Source organism: Cebus imitator, unplaced genomic scaffold (assembly GCF_001604975.1).
Source record: "Cebus imitator isolate Cc_AM_T3 unplaced genomic scaffold, Cebus_imitator-1.0 Scaffold81, whole genome shotgun sequence".
Lineage (NCBI taxonomy): Eukaryota > Metazoa > Chordata > Mammalia > Primates > Cebidae > Cebus > Cebus imitator.
In genome coordinates, this window is record NW_016107396.1 from 4,784,698 (window position 1) to 4,811,478 (window position 26,781).

The following is a 26,781-nucleotide window of genomic DNA, read 5'->3' on the forward strand; positions in this document are numbered from 1 at the left end:
ATTCTCACAAAGTCATTCTTTCATATATTCCTTTTATGTTTCTTCTGATATTTATAACATAGCCTCTTCTATCATGTGTGCATTTGAAGAACATTTTTTATACTTTGTAGGTAGGAAGCAGCCACTGAAAACAAGCCTCTCAGATTATGGATTATATATGGAATATTGCTTTAAGTTTGGATAACAAATGGTAAGCATTATTCAGAGTTTAAATATTCAAACTCATTTAGCTCATTAAAATGCTGTTTTACATGCACAGAGAAGAGTCCTAGATGCCTCATTATTTGAATTTACTTTTGCCTTCCCAATGGATCATTAACTTTACTAAATCATTTCTTGCATTGTTAAGTAACAGACAGATGTATGGGCAGTCTAAGTAAGAATCTAAAATTCACTCTGCATTAGCCAAATTAACCTATAGTAGACATATGCTGTTGGACATGAACACTACTAGCTCATCTAAAAAGTTTGGAAATTAAGAATACATGAAGACAGGTTACAGGAATTTGGAGAAACAGAAAGAATTGTTTTCCAAGGTAAAACTGGCAATTGTTCTCCAGCTTTATCAATATCTAAAAAGAAAAACATAGATTTCTGTAGAAACTATAGAATTATAATTTCAGTTTGCAAAGGCCAGGAGTGGGGGGATAGTTACCAACAGAATTACAGCCTACTTCAAGACCTATGAGGTTTTACGTGAAATATTTTAGTTGTTCTTTAAACGTGATAGTTAACTGTTTGTGACAATATTTATGAAATCTAACAAAGGGGTGGGAATAGGCCACGGGACCCCTCAAAATTTCCTTTAGGTAGATGACATAATGGAGAAAGAATATCTTTAGAATCTGTGCATCTGAATATTTAATCTGATGGAAACAATATTATAAAGTGACTAAATAAATGAATCTGAGCCTGAAATTGTGTTCTAAATAGAAATGTCTGGTAGATTCTCCTTCCTTGAAGATTGGCTTCTATGTCAGAAGTGGTTTCAGGTAGTTTGGAAGAACATATGCCCACTGGGGTTTTTGCCTGTCATGGATATATATAGCTATGACTTCTGAGTGCCACACAGGAGAAATGCAACTTCTGTATTCTGATGAAAGGGCCTATAACCAGGCAGAAAAGCAAACCTTTGGTTGAAAGATGAGATATTGCATGTCTTCAGAGACTGCAGCTGGGACCAGAAATCTTGTATTTCACTAACTCTGTTTGGCCATTTAATGCCCAAGTGTCCACTTTGCTGCCTGAATTTCTAGATTTCTGTTGGACAAGAACACCCATAGGAGACATTAAGGCAAAGAGCAAGGGAGGCAGTAATGGCAAGGTACTGTGAAATGAGCAGAAAAAAAAATCCTGCACCAGAATTAGAATGAAGGCTGAAAAAGGCAGAAGGAAAGCAATGGTTTCTGGGAAGTGCAGAGAGAACACTTCAGCAGCTGCTGCTGGTGCTAAATTGTCACTTCTGATCTGGCGTGACAGTTACAGTGGCTGAAATGTGCTAGAGAAATCCACGTTCCTTGGCTAAATCTAGATCATTACAGAGTAGTCTTATATCCACTTGTTTGTTATTAATAGAGTTTGGTCACAAATGATGTGACTTGTCTTTGTTTTCATTAACCCGATGTAGTATAAATACGTTAAGACTGCTTGAATTTGTAGCTAACTCTGAACTTCTGAACACACATCTTTCTACTCATGGTAGGTCCTTTTCATGTAACATAGGAGCTGTGATTCTTATTTCCCTCTGAATTGGGGAAGATTATTGTTACAGAGTTTTTCAAAGACCCAACACAATGAAAGTGGGATATGGACATAGTTAAATATTGGGTTTTTGAATCTGAAAATAAGAAAAATAAAGGGAACTTTTGAACATCTTTTAGAAAATAGACAAATTTTGACTATGAGATAAAATGTTAGCATTTTTTTTTCTTTTGTGAGACGGAGTCTCACTCAGTCACCCAGGCTGGAGTGCAGTGGTGCAATCTCGGCTCACTGCAACCTCCATCTCCCGGGTTCAAGCAGTTCTATGCCTCAGCCTCTGGAGTAGCTAGGATTACAGACACCCACTACCATGACTGGCTTATTTTTGTATTTTTTAGTAAAGATGGGGTTTCACCATCTTGGCCAGGCTGGTCTTGAACTCCTGACCTGATGATCCACACACCTCACCCTTTCAAAGTGCTGGCATTATAGGGGTGAACCACTGTGCCCGGCCAATTTTAGCATTTTTAAAAAAATGGCTGTTTGAGCTTTCCTTAAGGCAAGACACATGCAGATTAATAAATCATAGTTTTTGAGTTGCCTGAGGTCTGCTGTCTAGTAAATGCATGGGAACTAAGGAAGTGAGATAGACAACTAAGGAAGTGAAAAAGATGGGAGAAGAAGGCAAAGGATGAATAAAGGAAGTGCTGGGTTGAAAGTTAGCCAAACTTGAGTTATAGCTGAAATCTCGAAAGTACAAATCTGTGCCCGATGGCATGTGTGGAATATTTATAAGCATTTTGTGCTTCTGGAGTGAGAGAGGTATGATCTGAATTTTAGTTTTGCTCTAGGCATGGCATGTACTATGTTGTTACTTCTGTCTGGATAGCTGGATTGATATTATTGAGTTTTAAATGAAAAAGAATTGGTTAAACTAAAATATTCACAAATATCACCTGATTCCAGGGAAATTTCAAGAAACAATGAACAAGTCATCATGCTAATAATAAAATACTAATTTTCTCCAGATAATTTATGGCTAAAAAATGTGGTTTTCATACTGGCATGATTGAAGTGCACTTCCAAATGGAAATACTTAAATTAACTAAAATTTTGGTCCTCTTTGAACTTTAGAACAACTGAGAATGTTCTCACATTGGGGGCGATGATGAAAAACATTAGTTAACACTGTGTCCCCACTCGTTATCCATCGTGTCAAGAACAAAAAACACCACCAGATATGTGATGACATATTTTCAGTGTTACTGAGTATTACTTTTTTGGCAGAAAAAAATGTGAATTTATAAAATTTATTTATTTTCTCAGTAGATTGGCAAAAGGCTTGAGCAAAACTTAGACTAAATTACTTTGCATTATATTTTTGGCCTGTAAGAAAATTGTAATAGTTTTCATTTACTGAAATGTCCACTACATGGAAATTCCTGTTTGAAATGGTGGCAATAACAGAAAAATGGTCAGTTCAATACGCAGTATGTATAAAGTGAGGGCATTTGAATTGCCAACTTCCTATAATCTCTATAGAAATTTTAGTTCCTGTAATCACTAAGTTGTGTGCAGGCTCCCTAGATATTTATGTTCCTGTTCTTTGAGCTTATTACCTTCAATTTTTCTTTTTAATAAAAAAAAAATCAAAAGAGCAATTGAAGAAAAGTAGAAGAGATAAGTTCCAGTTGGCTATGCAGTTTTGAAACAGATTTATCTGAATTTTCCATTTCTATATTTGTCAGTTGTGAGTTCATTTTAGAATAAAAACCTTGCCTAAAAATAAATCGATAAGACATAAGTTATATATTTGAGCAAATAAGTTTTGCTACAACACCCCAGTTTCTTTCAAGCTAACCATTACTTTTAATCTTTGGTGATATTTTCGTTGATATCAGACCTACATCAATAGACATATTTATGCTTTGCTTCCAAAACCAAATTTTGCTAGATAAATATTAGGATAGAAAATAAGCACAAGGTGGCTATGAAAGAATGCCTAAAAATAGGCTTCCTAAAATCAGTATTTTTCTACCAAATTTTGAAATAAGAAGAAAAAGATTTTTCTTAGAAATAGAAGAGAGTAGAAAGTGAAAATGAACTTTAAATTTAAGAGACCAGAGGGTGCATAAATCTCTAAAAACTCACAAAGAAAAGGTTCGTGCATGCATTAAGGAAAAACTCTCAGCAGACCTTTACAGTCCTAAACTTTTTCATATACTTCATCCAGAATCTAACTTCAATATGATCATGATGTCTTAGAAACTTTCTAAGCAATACTTAATTAAGATACGCTTCTAATAAGACAAGTTGCTTTTAGCCTCTTAGTAAGAGGATAAAATATCTCAAATGCTCTCATTTGAGATATTTACCATGAGCAAATTACAGGGACAATTTTAGATCTGATGAGAAGAGAACAAAATAAGAGGAATTCTATATAATCAGAAGGCTGTTGACTACAAAATCAGCCAAACAAGAATCAATTTGTATATTAAAGACCACAAGAAATGTATAATAAATCTGCTATTTATGAAGGCACACACAAAAGTGAAAAGGGCTGATTGTAAAATTATGAAGTCAAACAATATATAAAAGGAATAAATATTTGTTCTTTTAGTGTAATTGAAAAGATACAAACATTATTCTGACTTGTGACATTATGCTCATTCAGATCACTAAACTTTACCTACCATTTTTCCTTAATAAAAGTTTGTTGTTGTTATCAAATGCTTTTAAGAATTGTAATTAATGTCTTAAAAGTGTGAAACTACCAGTTGTGAAATAAGATAGAACACAACATCATGTAAGATGAGTTCTCTCAATTGTTATCCAAGGCTGAGAACTACCCTATCCAAGCTATTGTTCTCTTCATTCGTTCTGATTTCAGCTTTTCTCCTGAGCTAAAATCATTTCTGTATTTTCCATTCATACTAGACTCTGCTCCAACCAAATTCTCACAAGGTTGTCAGACATCCTGTGTTCAACAATAAAATATCCAAAGGTCTGTGATCCAGACTGACTCAATCTTCTGTAATAAAAACACCAGCTGTTCATTACTAAACTGGCACTATACCAGGAGCTTACATGTATTAATCTCTTATTTAATCTTCCACATTAATCCATGAGATGGACGCTGTGATTATCTCTATTTTGCAGATACGGTAATTTAGGCTGAGGGGTATATGAGGTGTGTCATGGTTACCAATGATTCTCAGGTTGCCAGATTTTATGGTCAATCCTCAGTCCTCATATTATTTGAATACTAGGTAGTATATGGCACAGTTGAACACTGCCAGCTCTTTAAAATCCTTTCTTAGCATTCTGGAATATTATGCCTTCCTGGTTTCTTTATATTGCAGTGGTTGTATTTTTCTCTCTTCCTTTTTGGTGGCTCTTCTCCAGTCTTCCTTAGCTCTTAATTTTCAAGTTCCTTTGAGCTAAGTCTTCGGTCTCTTGTCTATCTATGCCTACCTTTAAAATTCCTATCCACACTCACAAATTTCTTATTTTATGCATATAAAATGGCTGTCAGTATAATTATTCATGTATATGGATTCATTAAGGAAGGCAACCAGAAATGGTATCTTATTTTTCTGTTAAAATTTGCTTAAATATGTGTAAATGTCATTTTTTAAGGAGAGTTCAACTCCTGGGAGATCCTAGCTGTATCATTATGTCTGTTCTGCAGCAGTTACAGTTTTCAGCTATACCTCTGGAAGAGATTAAAGGTCAGGGGAAGTGATCAGGTAAGGAAAGAGACTTCCTACTGACATGCTATTCTTATAAATGTAGGCTTATCATGCTTAGGACTTTTCTTTCCTGATCCAGTGATGAGAAGAAAGTTAAGAATTTCTTGAACTCTCTAAGAGACATTACAATATGGCTGATGAACTTTGGCATTGCAAAACTCTTTAGTAACAATTCAGGATTTAGCTGAAATGAGCTTCAGGAAGTAGAATTAAGAATAGGAGTAGAACCAGGACTATTAATTTGAATACCATATGGAGTAGGTGATAATATAAGATCCAGAGAGAATACAAAGTCTTCTCTTCATTAAGGTAGATAGGGATGTACAACAGGAGAAGATTAATAAAGGGTTAATGTGTTCAGGAGCACAGAATAATGAACACTTTTATAATAAGCAAAGAAAAAATTAGAAAATTTTTCATTTACTGCAGTTGCATAGTTCTAGTTCTACATCCAGATTGCATGGTGGCTACATAGAGGAAAACTAGAACTATTTAATTGCAGTAAAAGACTGAGGTAGGTAGTAGAGACAGAAAGCAGATCAGCATATTCCTAGAGAGGTAAGTAGGCATAACACTGCCTACTAAATGACAAACAGGCGTGAGGAATGTTTTTGAGTGATGAAAAGGTTTTAAAACTAGATTATGGTAATGGTTGCACTGATCTATAAATTTATGAAAATCATTGCATTGTACACCTAAAATGGTGACAACATTGATCATTCCTGAATGCAGCTATTAAAATACTCTAATTATAGCACAGATAACCAATTCAAACAGAGGCAGGGAGACCAATTAGAAAGCTAAAATGATATAACACAGGGGATGCCTGCCTCTGTATATTCAAGAGAATTTTAGCATGCGGTAGGTGTAGGATGTATGGTTGATAAATTATAGAGAATAAGAAAGGTGCAATATATGGAAAGCATACATATTTCTGACATAAGCATCAGAATGAATGGTGGTGAAATTGATTAAAACACATTCAGAAAATTCACTAAAATAAAAAACACAACATAGGTAGAAGGATGGCATATTATTTAGGGTTCTCTAGAGAGACAGAACATTTCCCTTTCCACAATGTAGTTACCTGGTAAAAGGCCAGAGATCTCCTTTTACCTCTGCAAGGATGGGAGAAAGATTCACTGCATAAATTGTCGGTAACATAGTGGGGTTCTTCCTCAAGGGGTCCTGGCCTTCCCTTCATTCAAGGGGTTCTGGTTCTGTAAATCAGCTCAAGTCTGGAAATTGATTGAGGGGCCATGATTCTCTGTTTTTATAATTCAGGTTACTCTTTTGTCCATTCGGCCTAGAAGTTCCCTGTTTGAATAATTTAAGGAGGAATGCATTAGACTTTCTATCAATGTCACATCTAGGAACACTATGATCAATTAGCCAATGCCAGAGAGCTACACAAGTCAGACTACTCTGATTGCCTCTTTGCCTCTGCTGTCTATTACAGTAGCTACACCCACCTTGCCTTTGATGGTTGAGTGCCGTTACTTGGCCCCTGCCACCTCAGGATCCAATTATTCCCACTATATTTAAATTTTATAGTTGAATGACTGTGGCTCCCATTGCTAGATCTGACATACAGAGAAGAGCAATTATAGGACTCTTCGAATATGTAGGTGCTGCCCTCATAAATCTATTTTGTAAGGCATTGGTCAAGGGTATATCTTCTGGACCCTCCTAGCTGGGATGAGTAGGTCTGAAGTGACTAACCCACTCTACCATCCCAGTCTCCCTAACCCTTTGGATCCTTTCCTTTACATTAAACCAAGGGAGATCAGGCATTTCCAGCTTGCTCACAGTGGACCATCTTCTAATTTACATTTCAGCAAACCAACCAAATAAACTATTAGAACCTTTTTTTAACTCCCCAAGCTGCAGCATTAATGCAGAGTTCCTACCCAGTGGGCCCAAATCAGTAAATTCAGCCTGATCCAACCCTATGTTCCTACTACCATTATCCCACACCCTTAAGATCCATTCTCATGCCTGTTCTCCAGATTTCTGTTTATATGAATTAGAAAACTCAAGCAGTTCTTGAGTGAGGCATACCTCCTCATGGGTCACATACGCAACCTCACCTCTAGGGGCCTTCCGGAACTTTAGTTATAGGTCTAGAAGCAAACAGGGGTGTTAGGGGTGGCTACTCAAGAGAATCAACATTATCTTGTCTGGCAACTGCCTCAGGGAGGCCATCACTGTTGCCTAGGCAGTGCAGGGTTTACCTCCTCAGACAAAGTTGGAAAGGCTGATGGCAGCATGGGTAGGGGAGGGGATATTGTCACTTCTGGGGATGGGGAAGCTCGCTCTTCTGGCAAAAAAGCAAGAAAGTTTCACCAGAGTTTACAAACTCAGTGTCCCCAGCTTCATCAGGGTCCTCCCACACATCCCCATTCCAAGTAGCAGGGTCTCATTCTTTTCCAGTCAATGCCCTCAATTGAACAGTAGACACCTGGTGAGGCTGTGTATGCATCTTTCATTGCAGGTCAAGCACTTATACGGTAAGAGCTTGTATCTGTTTTTCCACAATTTCAGCTCTTTCTGTACAAGAAACCCAGGCAATCTTAGCAGATTTGAGGCTAAGCCAGGAGATAGAATCCTTGATTTCTTTCATCACTTTGTCCACTGAACTTAGGAGTGACTAAGCAGATTCATTATGTTTCTTGTTTCTCACATACGGTCAAGGTATTACGTACAGAGTCACTAAGCTCCTTGCTTCTCATGAGCAGTATATGCAGAGTGTCAAGTCCCTTTAAATGGCATAATTCTTCTAAACAGCTCATGCCAAGGACTATCAGTGTTCTCCACACTATTAGAAGTAGAGTCCTTATCACTTTTGGATCTAATCATATTAAGCAGCCAACTCCAGAAACCCCCAAACCAAAGAAAGAACTCAATCCTTAATATTCTGTTTCTCTAGAACCATTCCTGGTACCAAAATCTCTATTAGCGTTCTCTAGAGGGATATATATATATATATATATATATATATATATATATACATATAAATATATATATATATAAATAAATTATATATATAAATATCTATATATATATATCCCTCTAGAGAACCCTAATACAGTATATATATATTCCATTAGTTCTTATACATAATATATATAAAGGGGAATTTATTAAGTATTAGCTCATAGCATCACAAGGTCCCACAATAAGCCATCTGCAGGCTGAGGAGCAAGGAGAGCCAGTCCGAGTTCTAAAACTGAAGAACTTGGAATCTGATGTTCGAGGACAGAAAGCATCCAGCATTGGAGAAAGATGTAGCTGGGAGGTTAGGCCAGTCCCCCCTTTCCCATTTTTCTGTCTGCTTATATTTTGCTGTGCTCTCAGCTGATTAGATTGTGCCCACCCAGATTAACGGTGGGTCTGCTTTTCCCAGCCCACTGACTCAAATGTTAATCTCCTTTGGCAACACCCTCACAGACATGCTCAAAATCAGTACTTTGTATCCTTCAATCCAGCCAAGTTAACACTCAGTATTAGCCATCACAGATGGTTTTACAGAAACAGGATTAGAGTTTAGTTTAGTTTGGAATGTCTGAGCTGAGATGCTTAGTATGATGTTAAGCATGGGTCTGTACTTTGAAAAGAAATCTAAGAAGGATGATTCAAGTGTTGACAAATATGTGGTAAATATTGTTCTTTGAGAGGATGAGATAAAGCTAGAGTGGGTAGCTCTTGAGAGAAGAAGATGGAATTTTTTTTCTGAGAAAGTCCAAAATATAAGGAACAAGGGAAATACATAAAAAAAATATAAAAGAGATAAGAACCAGAGGTCTTATTAGCTGAGTGCTAACAATGAATCGGTCACTATTCTGTTTTCTATATGCATCAACTCATTTAGTCCTCTACAAAACTAGTGAAATTCATCCCATAATTATTATTATCCCAATTTTACTGGTTAGAAAAAGCTCATCAACAGTGGATAACTTTACAAGATCGTATATATTAATTATTGCTTTTCAGGTATAAATAATGAACAAATTTTAAGGGACTCAATACTATGAAGAATTGTGATTTTAGAATCAAAATTCAAACCATGGCTAATTGATGCTTTTTTTGCCCTAATGAAAATTGTGGACATCATTATGACTTCATTGGTCACTTAAGATTTTATGGATCCATAGCTTATCAAAGAAAAATTTTCTGAAATACGTCATCCTCAATTTGCTCCTTTTTCAGGAATATGACTTGTTATCATGGTATGGGTAAAGGACGGTAGAGAATCAAGAACTACAAATAATGCACAAATGTGAGATCTCCATCTCTATCAATTGCACTTATTTAATTGTCCAGAGAAAATCATAGTCCATATCTTTGTTAGAGTGAAAAAGCATAACATTCCCTTAAGCCTGGAAGTAGAGAGAAACTGGGTACTAGTCAACAATATTAGAACTATTACAAGGTCCAAAAAACAAAAATTATTCACATTTAATATTCCTTCTCTTATTTTCTTGTTTCTTATCTTTGCAAATGCTGCCATCATCTATTGACTAAACCGGATATTCAGGAACCGTCCTTTCTTTGACATTTCTTGAATATATATACCTCCTTACTTCAGGTCTTCATCATTTCTTGTCTGGATTATTGAGACCATCTCTTAACTAGTCTTTTTGTTTCTGATAATCACATTCAAATTCATTATCCACATTACTGACAATTTCATCATTCTAAAAGGAAAATCTCACCATGCAGCTCTCTGGCTGAGAACTAGCTGTGGCTTTCCTTTCAATTGTTTTTCATCCATCCCATATTTATTTCTCAAGCCTTTCTGCTCTCCATACCTTGCCTCACATTTACACATTTAGTATTTGGCTATATTAAACATTTTCAGTCTGCAAATACTTTATTCTCTTCTGGGTCCTTAATTTTTCAGTTCGTATTTTGTTATTTTTATTAACAACCATTTATTGAAGGCTCACTAACATCTAAATAAATAATTCTCATTAAATCCTTTCTATATCCCTGTAAATTTATTAATATTGCCAGTATATAGACATGAACATTGAAGCTCAGAGAATAATTATGAATCTTATTTTAAATGTGTAATCTTGGTTTGTAAAAGATCTGAGGAAAGAGAACTAGTACTCGAGTGTGAGCTAGAATTCAAAATCATTCTTTATTTAAACCACTCTGTGTTGTAACTTGTTCTGGAAAATTTTCCAGGTGCTCGTCTACCTTCCAGCCCACAGTTTGCAAGTCTGATTTTGGTGTTCTTAATGTGGGTTTTCATTCCAGGCCTTACTAATTACTATCATAGCTTTTACTATAAAGCATTATAATGGGCTATCCAAAATAGTTATGCATTGCTTAACGATGGGAATACCGCAGGTATATGCATCTTTAGGTGTTATTTGAACATTATAGAGTATAGTGTTCTTACGAAAACCCCGATGTTATAACCTATAGTACACTGAGACTATAGGATATATATAGCCTGTGGCTTATAGGTGACAAACCTGTACAGCATGTTCCCGTACTGAATACTGAATGCAATTGTAACACAACAGTCATACTTATGTATCTAAAAATAGAAAACACACAGTAAAAATACACACCTGTATAGAGCACTTACCATGAATGGAGCTTGCAGGACTGGAAGTTGCTCTGGGTGAGTCAGTGAGTGAGTGGTGAGAGAAGGTGAAGGCCGAGGGCATTACTGTACACTACTGCAGACTTTATACATACTATACTCTTACTCTACACTCAATTTATAAAACCTTTTTCTTTCTTCAATAATAATTTGACCTTAGCTTACTGTAACATTTTTACTTTATAAATTTTTTATTTTTTTAAAACTTTTTGACTCTTTTTTGATAATACTTAGCTTAAAACAAACCCTTGTACAGATGTACATAAAAATTTTTTTGTATTTTTTATTCTATATGCTTTTTTCTAAGTTTTTTTTTACATTTTTTACTGTTTAAGCTAAAAACTAAGACACAAACACACACACACACACTATCCTAGGCCTACACAGGGTCAGGATCATCAATATTACTGTTTTCCACCTCCGTGTCTTGTCCCACTGGAAGGTCTTCAGGGGCAAAAACACCATGATGCTGTCATCTCCTATGGTAACAGTGCCTTCTCTGGAATACATTCTCAAGGATCTGCCTGAGACTGGGTTATAGCTAACTGTTTTTTTCAGTAAGTAGAACTACACTTAAATATGATTAAAAACTATAGTAGAGTAAATACATAAACCAGCAGCAGTCATTTGTTATGATCACGTGTTATGTGCTGTATATACTTGTATGTGCTATACTTTTATATGACTGGTAGCACAGCAGTTTCATTTACACCAGTATCACCACAAAACTGTGAGTAAGCATTAGTTACATTACAACGTTATGACAGCAACAACATCACTAGTCTATAGGAATTTTTCAGTTTCTTTATAACCTTATGGGACCACAGTTGTGTATGTGATCTGTCCTTGATGGAAATGTTGTCATGAAGCACATGGCTGTATTTGTGTTTGCTTCCTTAGTGTTTTGGAAAGTTTCGGTACATAGCGGTCACTCAATAATTGTTTGTGGGAAGAAGAGATAACATTATAATTTCTTTTATTTTTTGCCAATTAATTCTTTCACAGTCCATATATTAAAAAGAGCTGAAAATCTGTCACATTGATCTTTTCCACTTAGGTACACGGAAGTATTAAATTTTTGTCCACCTTTTCACTTGTTCTTGCTTCTAAACTGCTTTTAAACTTATCTTCATTCCAGTGATTAACATGTTCATCACATATGTTTATTTCTAGTTTTTAATTTAATTATCTACATATGCACACACATATGAAGACACATAGGCATACATATGTATGTGTATACATATATATGTATATATATACACATTCATATAGATCATGTATATGTATATGTGTATGCATGAGTGTGTGTCCATTATACACTGTTGAACTCATTTGATATTTATAAAGGTGATTCCAAAATATCTCAATATCCCTTATTAAATAATTCTTCTCAACTTTCTGATGCTTTTTTATTACATAATAAATTTATTATGTAAGGTCCGTTTCTTAACTACTTAATCATTTCCAGTGATGTTTTATTTCTTTTGAACTAATATCACAACTTTAAAATAAGATCCATTATTATGTGTTTGTATATAAATGTACACTTTTGTTGTTTTCAGAGTAAGGCATGCTATTTTAGAAAACAGAAAAAAATGAAAGAAGAAAATAAAATCAGAAGCAATTTCATCACATCAATATTTTATACTATCGATATTATATTTCCATTATTCATTCATATATAGACTCAGACACACATACATGCATGATTGCTGTATTCATCTGTGTCTGTGATGAAGTGATATATGAATACATATGCATATGTACATATGTGTGTGGTCTAACAGATTGTTTCATTGACTTTTCATCTTGGAATTATACCAGCAACCCAAAGCCTCAGAACAAAATGCAGGCCTGCGAACACCCACATTTTAAAGTGAATGGCAGAACTGTCTATGCAGGACTTGGAAGGTGAAGGTGATATCATTGATGCCAGCACTATTAGCTAGTCTCCTATCTTGGAAGCAAGAAGCAAGTGTTCTTTAAGTGCTAGGGCTTTTCTTTCACCTTGGGTCAAATAAGAGAAACATTGAGAAGTTAGCAAAATGAAGAGAGAAGGTTGTTTTACAGATGGTTGTTAACCATATCCTGTGAATTTTTAGTCCCTGGCATTATGGGTAAAGGAAATTGGGTCTTCTCCCTCATTTGAAGTTATGTGATGGATCTTCAAGTGATCCCTTTGGAGGCCTTGCCAATGGGCTGTGGGAGTTGTAAGAAAATAGGAGCTGACATTTGACCCATATCTGCAAAATTTAAAGGTAAGAGGCTGTGACTAGAGCTCCCCCCCTTGCTTGGGGTAAGTCACACTGAAAGAAAACTGCACTTCTCTCAATAGCAGAATGAAAATGTGGGTTCTCTAAAGACAAGGTGTAAACTTGAGAGATGGAAAGGGACCTTGACTAGTGATATCCTTTCTGAAGTAGAAGCACTGAGGGTGATAGTGGTAAATTCTTAGCCTTATGCAAAGAAACTTGTGTGGTTCCCAATGGAATGGTTTCCCATTAATCTGCAGAATAAAACCCTTTTATGAATAAAAGGGTTGGTTTTCGACTCCTGCCATTTCAAAATTACAAATATGTTAGCGACTTAAGAGTGTGTATCCTTTCTCCTTATTCCACCTTCATCCAAGGCCCTAAGCTGGAGAAATCAGAAAAGAAAAGTTAGTGAGTGGTACAGGAGTTGAAGAGCACTCATCATTAAGCAGCCAAACTCTGCTTCTCTTCTGTAGACTAAAAACACTCAAGTGGGATTAAGCCACTGCAGGAAGAAGCCTTGACTTAGGGAAGGATTCTGAGCTTTGTTAGTATGCGAAACTGAGCTCGAGTCAAGTGGATTTTTATAAACCATCTACTCACTAAAGACTGTGGGATATCCCCATGATTTTACTCAGAGTTAGAATAACCACTAGTTAACAGAGATTTGAAAGGGTATAAAAGAGTGAAAATCGAGGTGGCTCTTGTATATACACTATCAGGTTCAACTTAATAAATTGCTAATGAGTATGCATGTTTGTATGTTCTGCATACTGAACATGGGTATATACTGTATATACCCGTGTATTCATGTGTGTATGTCTACATATATTAGTGTTTATGTATGTGTATGTACAATGCAATTATCTCCCGTCATTCTTTGAATGTCAAATTTTGTTTTAATATCTAAATAAAATCAAATAAGCTCTCAATTTCATATAATGTTGGCAGTGCTTCCTCCATTATTTCCAAAAAGTTATGTGGGATCTTTACGTTTTCTCCTTTTGTCTCCTTTGCTTTCTTCCTCTTTACTCTTCTTGAGTTTTCGATCACCTTGGGCCATTTCAATACAGGCATTCCAACTGCATAGGTTGATCTGGTCCTTAGTGCCCCAAACTATCAATTAAATTTGACCTTCTTTATTTTTTAAGGAGCCACTAAACTGCACTTGTAGGTAAACATAAATTTGGTGAAGGCTTTGTGATAATAGCTAGGAACACGAAGTAAAAGTTCTAATCCCTAATGCCTAATGGCCCGTAACTCTAAATCTTAACCCTCTTCAAGGTTTTTCATCCACAAAACAAATGCTTTTCCACCCAGGATCAACCCACATTGGTTGTTTGCTTAATAATAATAATAGTGAATCAAATTCATTAGAAATGCTCATTATCATATTTAGTTCTATACTTTTAATCTTAGAGACCCTTACTTGCCTTGAAATCAGATCCACTATAATGTATTCTAAATTTTTATTTTCTTATTCAAATTTTTAAGCAGTGAAAAAAATTTACTTTGTATATAGTATGAGGTGAAGATCAAACTATTTTCACAAATAGTTATTGTGTTTGCCCAGTACCACATATTGACTAAATGACCCTTTACCTGACTGTTCTGGAAGCAGGATTTACCTAATTGTCTTAAACCAGTATCAGTTACTCACAATGTAGGACTTTCTTGTACATCCTAATGTGAATATGTATTAGATTGGTGAAAATGCAAACTCAATGGCAAGAACTGCAATTACTTTTGCACCAATTTAATTTTTCGTCTTCTTCTTCTTGGTATTAATCTTTTTTCTCAGTAATTACTTAGATTCTCAGCTTCCTGTTCTTTCAAATGACCCTGTAAAACACTATATTAACTTCTAAAAAAAAATCTGATGAGATTTTTTATTGAAATTATACGAAGAATATGAATTTGGGAGAATTTGAATTTTTATAATATTTGGTTTCCCCATCTTGGCAAATGGTTTGGTAGTCTATTTAGCTAGATCTTCTCATGAAAGTCATGTGCACATTCCTAATGATTTCTGGTGTACTTCTGACATATCTATAAACTCATATTGGAGATATCAGATCATTTTCTTGATCTTTAAGAGCTTTCAATGCTGTGAAATTGTCTATGGTACAGAATTTATATACTGACATCTGAGTAAAACCAAAGATTATGCATTTTAACATGATGATCATCTGCTTTCAGTCAAGTCTTTCTTTCAGCGAGTATCTGTTATTATATTTTACATACTATTTTATGTGCTACATGGCCGTCAGTAACAAAACACCTCAGTAAATGGTTTGATACTCCTCTTAATGTTTACATTGTCGTGGAACTAAATGATCAGGTAAATGTTAAAGCATTAAGAGTGCTATAAAAATAGAGCAAGAGGAGAAGGACTAAGAATTTGAGAGGTGTAGAATAATTTTTGAAAGAATATCAAGGTATACCTTACTGAGAAGATGACATTTATACAAATACGTGAATGGGTAAGATGAGATATGCATAGTGAAAGGAAGTGTTCCAGACAGAGGAAAGAGATAATCAACACATTAAGGCAGGACTGTGCCTAATGTGTTCAAGACAGTCAGAGCCAGGCATAGTGTCACAGTCCCAGCTACTCAGGATGCTGAGGTAGAACAGTGTGGACAATATACTAAGACCCTGTATTAAATAAAAAAGCCAGCAGGCCAGAAGGCTGAAATACAGTGACTGAGATGGATAAAAGGAGATGAAATCAGAGAGGAAATGCGTGAGACTGATTGTGTAGGACCTTGAGGTTGTTTTAGTAATCTTGGCTTAATTTTTCATGAAAGATGAAACAATTAGAGAATTGAGTGGACAAATGACATAAACTGACTTACATCTTTTTATTTATTTATTTATTTATTTTACTTTAGGTGCATACTATATCTGGCATTTCTCCCCATGTTAACTGTCCCCACCCTCCCCACCCCCCACTGTCTCTCCCCTACCCCCGCCTACTGCCCCCAGTGTGTGATGTTCCCCTCCCTGAGTCCACGTGTTCTCATTGTTCAACACCCACCTATGAGTGAGAGCATGCAGTGTTTGACTTTCTGTTCTTGTGTCAGTTTGCTGAGAATGATGGTTTCCAGATTCATCCAAGTCCCTACAAAGGACACGAACTCATCGTTTTCTGTGGCTGCATAACTAACTTACGTCTTAAAGGGCTCATTTTGGCTTTTGTATTGAGCTTAGACACTAGGGGAGCAAGAATAGAAACAGAAAGGCCAATAAGAAGGGCATTGCCATCTTGACGCTGCCATGGGCCAGGAAGATAGCAGTGGAGATCATAAAAAATGGTTAATTCTACACCTGTTTTGAGTGCAAAGCCAAAGGTGTTTCTTTCTGGTTGCATTTTCCCTCTTTCATTAAGTAATCTCATTTTATAACTTCTCCAATTCTGACTTAAAATCCAGCTTACGTCTACCTGGGTTCTGTTATTAATAAAATTATCTTCTTTTAGGCTTTAAATATGATGCTTTTTGGGGAGAAAACGTTGAAGGTTAATCTGGAGTTAGATAACTATAGTAGGAAAAACCAACAACAACTTTGTCTAGAAATTTGGAGACTATGGTTCTCATTCCTGGCCCTCTAATTGGCTTGCTCTGTGGTCTGGGATAATCTTATTGTCATTGCTTATAAAATTAGGTTAGAGTAAATGATCAATACTATTACTTCTTGCTAAATCTTCTACCAATCTATGATTCTGTACTTGTGCACTGGCCAGTTAAGAGTTGAATAATAAATTTTAAATAAAAAAAAATTGAGTTGAGTTCCTTGAAATATCAATAGATTGCTTTGTTATAGCTGACAATTTTTAAAGACAAGGAACAGGAAGGACCCCAAGTGAGCCTGCAGTATTTTGGGGGATGGTAGTCTTCTTAGTGGCATTCACTGTAAGTTTCTTTGTCCTTGGCACCCAAATAGGAGCCCTTGTCTGTAATGCTTGATTTCATTGAGCCTGCTTTCTCTTTTTAATCCTGCATATAGTAGAAACTTGGTTCCTGTTTCCATCTTTTCTTACCTTCTCTGGGAGGATTTTCCCAGGAACTGCCTCTGTTCAGAATCACCTCAACTCCCCCACTTCAGTGCTGCACTTCCAAAACCTGATTTATTATGGTTGTGTCACTCCATTAGATGTGTACATGGAGGTGCCCCAACAGCTTTTTAATCTATTTGATCTTAACGTTTTTCTTTATTTGTTACTCTTCTTGAAATTTCTCTCCATAGCTGCCAAATCCATCCCAGTGTTTCCCCAACTGGGACCCATTGTTTGCATGTAGCTTGTCCCTGTTCTCTCCAGGATCATGCAAAGCTTGTGATTCTGTGCAGTAGTTCAGATTACTCCTTCCTGAAACTAACTCAATTTGTTTTCAAACGAATATCACAATATTGTTTCCCCATCTCAGGGGGTTACATTTGTGAGTCTATTTGTCATTGAGAGATGAGAATTTAGATGTTGGGAGGCTGTGGACTGAAAGGCAGAAATGGATTGTTTTTGCAAATGGAAAGAAATTTACTCCAATTTAGCTAAAAGCACAAGACGTTTCTAATCAAGCATTTGACATTATGACCAGGCCTGGGAAAAAATATACCTGTTCGCTTACAGTTGGTTCTGCTCACAGAAATGCTTTCTTATTGTCTGTGCAGCTACAGGAAATATGGTTAATAAAAGCACATGTCAGCCTGACTGAAGCTGTGCTTTAAAGCCCTGCCAGACCAGGCTGCAAAACTGTTATTTCCTATTTTGAAGACTAAATCTCAAATTATGGTTAAAAGGTAATCAGTTTTGGGGAGAGTGGCCTGCAGAGGTAGGCAGTAATTCAGATTTGATTGGCAACATGAGTTTTTTCAGGGAGTTCAAATGAGTTCAAAATGAGGAGCATTTTGAAGGCCGGAAACACAATCCAAAATCATGATTCTCAGAATTTTTCTAACAACAAGTTATTGGTAAACTGTATTAAAAAATTTTTAAATCATGTTTTTCCCAGGAACTATAATGATAAAACATAGTGGATTTGTGTATTTCTCATTTGACCCATGTAACATAACCGTGAGATAGGTATCACTGTCATCATTTTATAGCTGAGGAAACTAACCCAAGTTTCCAAGGTTTACAGTGTCAGGGCCGTCCTGTCTCCCTGGTCTCTTCCCAACAGAGCCAGGTGCTTATGGTCTCATGATGCCTGCTGGAAAGGCTGTGTAAGAGTGTCTTTTTCAACTTTGCTGTGCTTTTGTTTGTTACGTGAGCACCATGTTTATTGCTTCTATCATTGACAGAGCAATAGGGATGGCTGCAGCGACCTGTCTGTAGTGCCTGCTGCCGTGACACCAGCCGCAGTAGGGGATGAGTGCTCCACAGAGCTGGTGGGAGCTGAGTGCTCCACAGAGCTGGTGGGAGCCTGGAATAGGTGGAAGCCCTGCCACGCTTAAAAGTTGGAGGGGCTGGAGCCCTGCCTTCCCAGGCGCAGCTGTAGCAGACCAGCCAGCTATGGGCCAAGGCACCTCTGTGCTCTCAGGACCCCAGGAAACACCCTTGCCCCTGCAGGCTCGAACGTACCTGTTCTCACTGCCTGCCCTCTCCCTGCTCCTAGTGCCCACTCCAATTTCAGAGCAAAGTTGTGGCCAAGCCTGGGCGACCCGGCCCAGTGTGTGCATGCTTGGGGCAGCACTGAAACATCAGCCCCCTATCACCTCAGTCCCCTCCAGATTTTGAGTGCCCATGAGCACGGGAGGGAGGCTGAGGTGGGGGCTAAAGGTAGCTCGGCACCTAACGGCAGCCAACCCTCGGCACAAAGAGCCTGGACGCCACAGACACCATGCACAGCAGGTTAATGGGGCTAGGACACAAACAGGCTTCTGGGAAGAAACGGCGGGTCCCCAGAAAAGACCCACCTTCAGGCCAGGGATAGCTTGAAGCCCGCATGGAGTAAGAACTTAACCGAGCTTTCTCTGGGCCCTCCCATGACTGCTCATTGGCCAATCAGCACCCACTTTCTTCCCTCTTAAGCCCATAAAAATCCTGGACTCAGCCAGACTTGGGCAGATGATGGGATGACCTGCCTGCAGAAAGGAACTACTCATCGTAGGTCTCCTCTCTGCTGAGAACTGAGTGGGCAGTGGGACAAGATTGCCCTGCGGAAAGGAGCTACCCACTGTGGGTCTCCTGTCCGCTGAGAGCTAAACAGATGTTGGGATGACCTGCCTATGGAGAGGAGCTAACCATTGTGGATCCCCTCTGATCTGTTCTGTTGCTCAATAAAGCACCTCTTCACCTTGCTCACCCACTACTTGTTTGCATAGCTTACTCTTACTGGATGCAAGACAAGAACTTGGGACCTGCCAAACGGTGGGCCTCAAGGAGCTGTAACAGAAACAGGGCTGAAATACACCCCTTGCTTGTCACATTGCAGGCAACAAGAAAAAGAGAAGAAAGAAGGAGAGAAGAGCTTCAGCCCGTCAGACAACCCATATCTAGGAGCATCCCAAGCCAGGGCTGTGACACACTTTTTGCGGTTCTCTGGTTCCTGGCATCTCCAAGCATCTGGGTGCCACTACATTCCCCGGTGCTAGCCATGGAAGCTGCTTGCCATATGCCAGGTCCAGCCGCAGCCTTGCAGGGAGCTGGTGCCTGGAGCTGCCTGCTGTGCTGCAGCCAGAGTGCCTATCTATGGGTAGTGGCTGGACCCCATGCTTTCTCACTCACACACCCCTCACCGGTCGGTGCCTGGCTCACCCTTGGCAGGCACGGGATCCAGGCTGGCAGTGTGAGCTGAGTGCTGCCTGCCAGGCCGAGTGGGCAGATCAAGCCCAGTAGGCCAGAGCAAAATTCAGGCAAAGGTGTCACTGGCTGCAGGGATTTCTGGCCAGAAAACAGACACCCAAAGGATCCTGTGAGAAGAGCATCTTCCTTAGAGTACTTGTAAAGACAAAATCGGTGGAAATAATATATGTCAAAAAATATATATCGAAAATTAAGATGACCTTGCCTAAAAGATAACTTATTTTTCGTGTTTCATATGTAAATGTCATTATTTAAAATAAAGTTGTTTCTTGTAGGTGAAAGATATTGTTATTAGGTACATCAATAAAAATTTTAGAAACAAGTGTATTTTTATTTTCATTCAAAAATTGTGTTGCTGACATTGTTGGAGAGAAAGAGGTTTATTTTATACCAGCGTCCTAGTTGTCTCTATTAGATCTGTGTGCCAACCAGCTAAACCAAGACTTTGCATTAGGCAAGAACATCTGGATTCTATGTTGACATTGCTATCGACTTATTTTTTAACATCATAAAATTAACATCACTTACATCTTCTCTATCTTCCTCTAAGCAGATTTAGGTTTCTGGATATTCGTTATTTTACTCAGGAAAATTTTCCTGTTTAGATCAAGTGAGCTTGGCCGCTATTGGTTGGAATTTATTAGCATTTAATTATTTCTTTTGATGTTTTATTTGGCATATTAATATTTATGTTCTTATCTCCTTGCTGGGCTGGGATATTCTGTACAACTAATGCTATGTTTTAAATGCATGCCTGACTATTCTCAAAGGATACTGAATAAGTCTTTGTCTAGTGTTGAACAAGAGAACAAATTTTCACAACACTTGAAAAATCTCCCAGTGAAACATTTAAATTATATATAGAATTCATCCGGTTTCAGTGCAAAGCTAAAAGGCCCTAAGACTTACTTCTAAGCTGCATGCTAATCATACTCAATTGTTTATCAAATGATCTTTCAGTTGGTTGGAATATGTAGATATAATGAAACAAAACAAACAAAAACCCCAATTGTTACTGAGGACAGGTAAACCATGTAGGACTTTTGTATAGGAAGCTGAAAGGACTCTGATTTTTTTTCTCTTGTTCATGTCCTTCGCCCACTTTTTGATGGGGTTGTTTTATTCTTGTACATTTGTTTAAGTTCTTTGTAGATTCTGGATATTAGCCCTTTGTTAGATGGATGGATTGCAAAATTTTTCTCCCACTCTGTAGGTTCCTGTTCACTCTGATGATAGTTTCTTTTGCTGTGCAGAAGACCTTTAGTTTAATTAGATCTCATTTGTCAATTTTGGCTTTTGTTGCCATTGCCTTTGGTGTTTTAGTCATGAACTCTTTCATGCCTATGTCCTGAATGGTTTTGCCTAGGTTTTCTTCTAGGGTTTTTATGGTTTTAGGTCTTACATTTAATTCTTTAATTCATCCTGAGTTAATTTTTGTATAAGGTGTAAAGAAGGGTAAACCTTATATGAAGTTATTGCCTAGGGTTTCTTCTAGGGTTTTTATGGATTTAGGTCTTACTTTTAAGTCTTTAATCCATCTTGAGTTAATTTTTGTATAAGGTGTGAGGAAGGGGTCCAGTTTCAGTTTTCTGAATATGGCTAGCCAGTTTTCCCAACACCATTTATTAAATAGGGAGTTCTTTCCCCATTGCTTGTTTTTTTTTTCAGATTTGTCAAAGATCAAATGGTTGTAGATGAGTGGCGTTATTTCTGAGGCCTCTGTTCTGTTCCATTGGGGGATATGTGTGTGTGTGTGTGTGTGTGTGTGTGTGTGTGTGTGTGTGTTTTGGTACCAGTATCATGCTGTTTTAGTTCTGTAGCCTTGTAGTATAATTTGAAGTCAGGTAGCATGATGCCGTGAGCTTTGTTCTTTTTGCTTAGAATCATCTTGGTTATCTGGGCTCTTTTTTTGTTCCATAGGAAATTTAAAATAGTTTTTTCTAATTCTGTGAAGAAAGTCAATGGTACCTTGATGGGCATAGCACTGAATCTATAAATTTCTTTGGGCAGTATGGCCATTTTCATGATATTGAGTCTTCCTATCCATGAGCATGGAATGTTTTTTTATTTGTTTGTGTCCTCTCTTATTTCCTTGTAGTTTGTACTTCTCCTTGAAGAGGTCCTTCACATCCTTTCTAACTTGTATTCCTAAATATTTTATTCTCTTTGTAGCAATTGTAAATGGGAGTTCATGCATGATTTGGTTCTCTGTTTGTCTATTATTGGTGTATAGGAATGCTTATGATTTTTGCACATTGATTTTGTATCCTGAGGCTGTGCTGAAGTTACTTATCAGCTTAAAGAGATTTTGGGCTGAGATGATGGGGTCTTCTAAATATAAAATTATGTCATCTGCAAACAGAGACAATTTGACTTCCTGTCTTCTTATTTGAATACCCTTATTTCTTTCTCTTGCCTGATTGCCTTGGCCAGAACTTCCAATATTATGTTGAATATGAGTGGTGAGACAGGGCATCCTTGTGTTGTGCCAGGTTTCAAAGGGAATGCTTCTAGCTTTTGCCCATTCAGTATGATATTGGCTGTGATTTGTCATAAATAGCTCTTATTATTTTGAGATATGTTCCAGCAATGCCTAGTTTATTGTGAATTTTTAGCATAAAGGTCTGTTGAATTTTGTCAAAGGCTTTTTCTGCCTCTACTGAGACAATTGCTTTTTGTCATTGGTTCTGTTTATGTGATGGATTACATTTATTGTTTGGCATATGTTGAACCAGCTTTGCATCCCAGGGATGAAGTCAACTTGATCGTGGTGAATGAAGTTTTTGATGTGTTGCTGGATTCGTTTTGCCAGTATTTTATTAAGGATTTTCGCACTGATGTTCATCAGGGATATTGGTCTGAAATTTCCTTTTGTTGTTGTGATCTGCCAGGTTTTGGTATCAGGATGATGCTGGCCTCTTAAAATGAGTTAGGGAGGAGTCCCTCTTTTTCTATTGTTTGGAATAGTTTTAGAAGGAATGGTATCAGCTCCTCTTTGTACCTCTATTAGAATTCTGCTGTGAATCTGTCTGGTCCTAGACCTTTTTGATTGGTAGGCTATTGATTACTGCCTCAATTTCAGAACTTTTTATTGGTCTGTTCAGGGATTCAACTTCTTTCTGGTTTAGTCTTGGAAGGGTGTTTGTACCCAGAAATTTACCTATTTCTTCTCGATTTTCTAGTTTACCTGCATAGAGGTGTTTACAGTATTCTCTGATGGTAGTTTGTATTTCTGTGAAATCAGTGGTGATAACTCCTTTTTCATTTTTTATTGTATCTTTTTGATTCTCCTCTCTTTTCTTCTTTATTATCTGGCAGCAGCCTATTTATTTTGTTAATCTTAAAAAAAAACAAAAAACAAAAAACAGCTCCTGGATTCATTGATATTTTTTGAAGGGTTTTTCAAGTTTCTATGTCCTTCAGTTCTGCTCTGATCTTAGTTATTTCTTCTGCTAGCTTTTGAATTTGTGTGCTCTTGTTTCTCTAGTTCTTTTAATTGTAATGTTAGGTTGTCAATTTTAGATCTTTCCCACCTTCTCCTGTGGCCATTTAGTGCTATGAATTTCCCTGTAAACACTGCTTTACCTGTGTCCCAGAGATTCTGGTACATTTTTACTATATTATGGTAAATAAAGTTAATTGTATGTTGGTAATCTTTTGTCTTTCTGCAGAGTAGGCAGGGGTTAGTTAGGATTAAGTGAAATAGCCTTGTCTGAGCAGAATTTATACAATGTAAAAATGTATTGCCTCTTTAATGATAAAAGAAATAATCTCTACTGATGTCATTTTCATGCCTTTTCAAGAAACTATGTGGAGCTAAAATATTAAAATAACTTATTTTCAAGTAGAATACCATACTCTGAATTATAGTTGAGTACCTTGTTACTGTCAATAAATGAACACTCTTAAAAGTTCTGGTAGTTTGAAGGTAATAATTAGGAATGTCATTCATTTGTTTAATGAAAATGTCAATAATGGCAAAGAAAGCATTTTAATTTTTTTTCCTGTGGGACAAGAAGCTTCCTTTGTATTAGTTTCTCAACCTTTCATTATTCAATAAATGATAACTGTAGAATAAATCAGGCAAAGTCACTAGGCTGGCGTCAATCCCTGGATCTGATTATTGAGAGTCAATTCTCCATGAATACTTTTAGATTACCATTAAGTCCAATCTTTTTGTGGAAAGACCACTGGCAAACTTGGTTATAGTATGGTTGAATAGCAAATATGTCTTGGAAGATGGGATAGTACGTTGCTGAAGACACATCTCTCCTGTAAACATTTGCTAATATCACAGAATAAAGGACTCTTCCTCACCAGAGGAGAGGATTGGTCAATGTACCAGCCAAACTCCAAGTGTTATAGTTTTTTGAGTCCATGGTGTAATACTTCCTGTGTTTGTGCAGGATAACATTAGGATCTTATAGTTTCCCCAGTGCTAAGATGTTCTGTGAACATTCAACTATCTGTTTTCTAATCTAGAGACTTTTTGTTTATTGCCAGAATAGCATCTATCTGTGTATCTATCTATCTATTTATCTACCTACCTACCCACCTACCTACCTACATATCTATCACTGTGGCAGCATGACTTTTTAGCTTATAAATGGAGTAGGTATTTAGACTTAATTTTAGACTTAATACAGATACCATTCCTTTATTAGCCTGTATCTATTTTGTCATATTAGCCTCTATCTATTTTGCTGTGTTGATGATTGTAATGATGAGAAACAAGAATCATTTTTATGGTATCAGTTGTCAAAATATTCTGTATATCATGTGTTCTTTATGATATATTCAAAAATGAGATCCTAGTAATAATCTGTGTACCGTATGGAGTTCTTTACACACACATACTTGAAGGACAGTTGAGATACAGATAAAAAGCATTTCCCTGGTGGTAGTGGTAGGTTTGAATTTCTTTGAAACACACCAAGATAAAGTGATGTCTTGCAAAGTACATGGTGACATGGGTACAGCAGGGTGTCAGCTAGGAGCAGACTAGATTGACCTTGACAGCAGACCTGGTGGACTAGTGATCTCTGAGGCCCTTTATGTGCATGAGTAGATCTATGCAAGTTTTCTGGCTAAAGGAAGAAGGTGGTGTGTGCATATGTGTGTGTGTGTGTGTGTGTGTGTGTGTGCGCGCGCGCATGCGCGCACGCGCGCACACATGCGTGTTTATACAAGGGTGCTGGAAAGAGACAGAGATAAGCAAGAAAGTTGGGGGAATTTAGAATATGAAAAATAACCTATATCTTGCTTCTTGTTTGCCACAATTACTATCACAGCCTCTGGAAGATGCAATGGTTAATAATTGCTGCTGATTCTTTGATATGGCTATTCCTGGAGACAGTGTGGAATCAGCTCAAGTAAAGACAAGTCCTAGAAAAGGACTTTTTTTTTTTTTTTTTTTAAGGAAGATTCCTAACAGCTACATAGTGGCAATGCTCTAGACATGGAGTTTTTTGAAGAGTTCCAAACCCAGTGTCCCCAGACTGGTGGTTGCAAAGTTGCTTTTCCTCACAGCTACTGTGATTGCAAGGCTGCCGGTCTTCAAGGCTGTCATGGAGCTGAGGAGAATTGCTGTAGGACAATTCAAAACATCACAAAGCTCACATTCTTATCAAGATTTAGTCACTTTTAAAGACTTGTTTTTAATTGGTTTCTAGAGTTCTGCAAAAGTTGATTCTGACAAATCTTGCTATTGGTCATTGCTTTTATGATGAAATAGATTTTCAGAGGTACTTAGCCTGCCATTTCTAACTGTTGGGCTTTGCAAATTATTTAATCTCCCTTTTTCTCAATTTTCTAATTACTAAAACAAGTATAGTAGCATGCTTCAGAGAACTGTTGCGAGGCTTAAGAAAGTTCATTCAAAAAAAGCACTTAGAATAGTACCTGCTACATAATGAATATTCAACAAACACTGGCTGTCAGTATCAGTAGATTCATTTTAAATACGTAAGTTTAGATATCAACAAACTGGCCCTGAATTTTTTCCCCAAATTTTGGTTTTATATTCACCTTTTATTTTTCTGAATTGTTTTATCTGGCTACAAAGTTTTACAGATTCTATTCGACAGTGTTTCAGACCATAGCAGTTGATAATGTTTTACATTCCATTATACAGAATATTCCTAAAGCTTTTTGGAACAATAACTGATGGCCAGACTGTTGAAGATATTATGATTCCACTTACTGTTCAAATATGTAGACTGAAACAGGGTAATTTTGCTTTCTGTTACCTGAGAAAAATAAGAATGCCACATTTATTTACATACTTTTATCAGTGTGGCTTATAAAATTTCACTTTTTGAAAGAATTGTCCCAGTGTACAAATAAAAAAGTCCAAAATATCTTATCGAATACCTAGAGCTATCAAAGTCATTAATGTTTTATGAAATATTTAAACTTTTAATAATAAATAAAGCTCCTTCCTAAACAGATCTCCAACTAAGAGACAATGCGTGTGAGAAGATAAGATATTTTCCGTGCCTTAAATGTCAGCAAACTTGAGCCTGTCAGAGTAAGAAAATGGGAATTTCATAAATGAGTATAATATGTAATTACAATGACTAATACTGAATATTTAACAATAATTATGAAAAATAGGTAGTTGTTTTCCCTCTGTTCTAAATGACATTAATA

General features: G+C 36.9%; 1 protein-coding gene across 5 annotated transcripts in view; it reads left to right on the plus strand.

Moving 5' to 3' along the window:
- Nucleotides 1–26,781, plus strand: part of THEMIS (thymocyte selection associated) — a 215,070-nt gene that overhangs the window by 109,540 nt on the left and 78,749 nt on the right. For 2 of the 5 annotated variants that reach the window (XR_005201095.1, XM_037740237.1), the window contains exon 5: nt 111–1,959. The exons of 2 other annotated variants lie outside the window; for them this stretch is intronic. Coding sequence is in view for 2 of the 3 variants with exons in the window: in XM_037740237.1 (XP_037596165.1) it covers nt 111–128 (18 nt within the window). In the remaining variant the exon portion in view is untranslated. Of the gene's footprint in view, nt 1–110; nt 1,960–19,759; nt 21,310–26,781 lie in introns of those variants that run through there. One more of the 5 variants, XM_037740236.1, reaches the window with a different exon arrangement.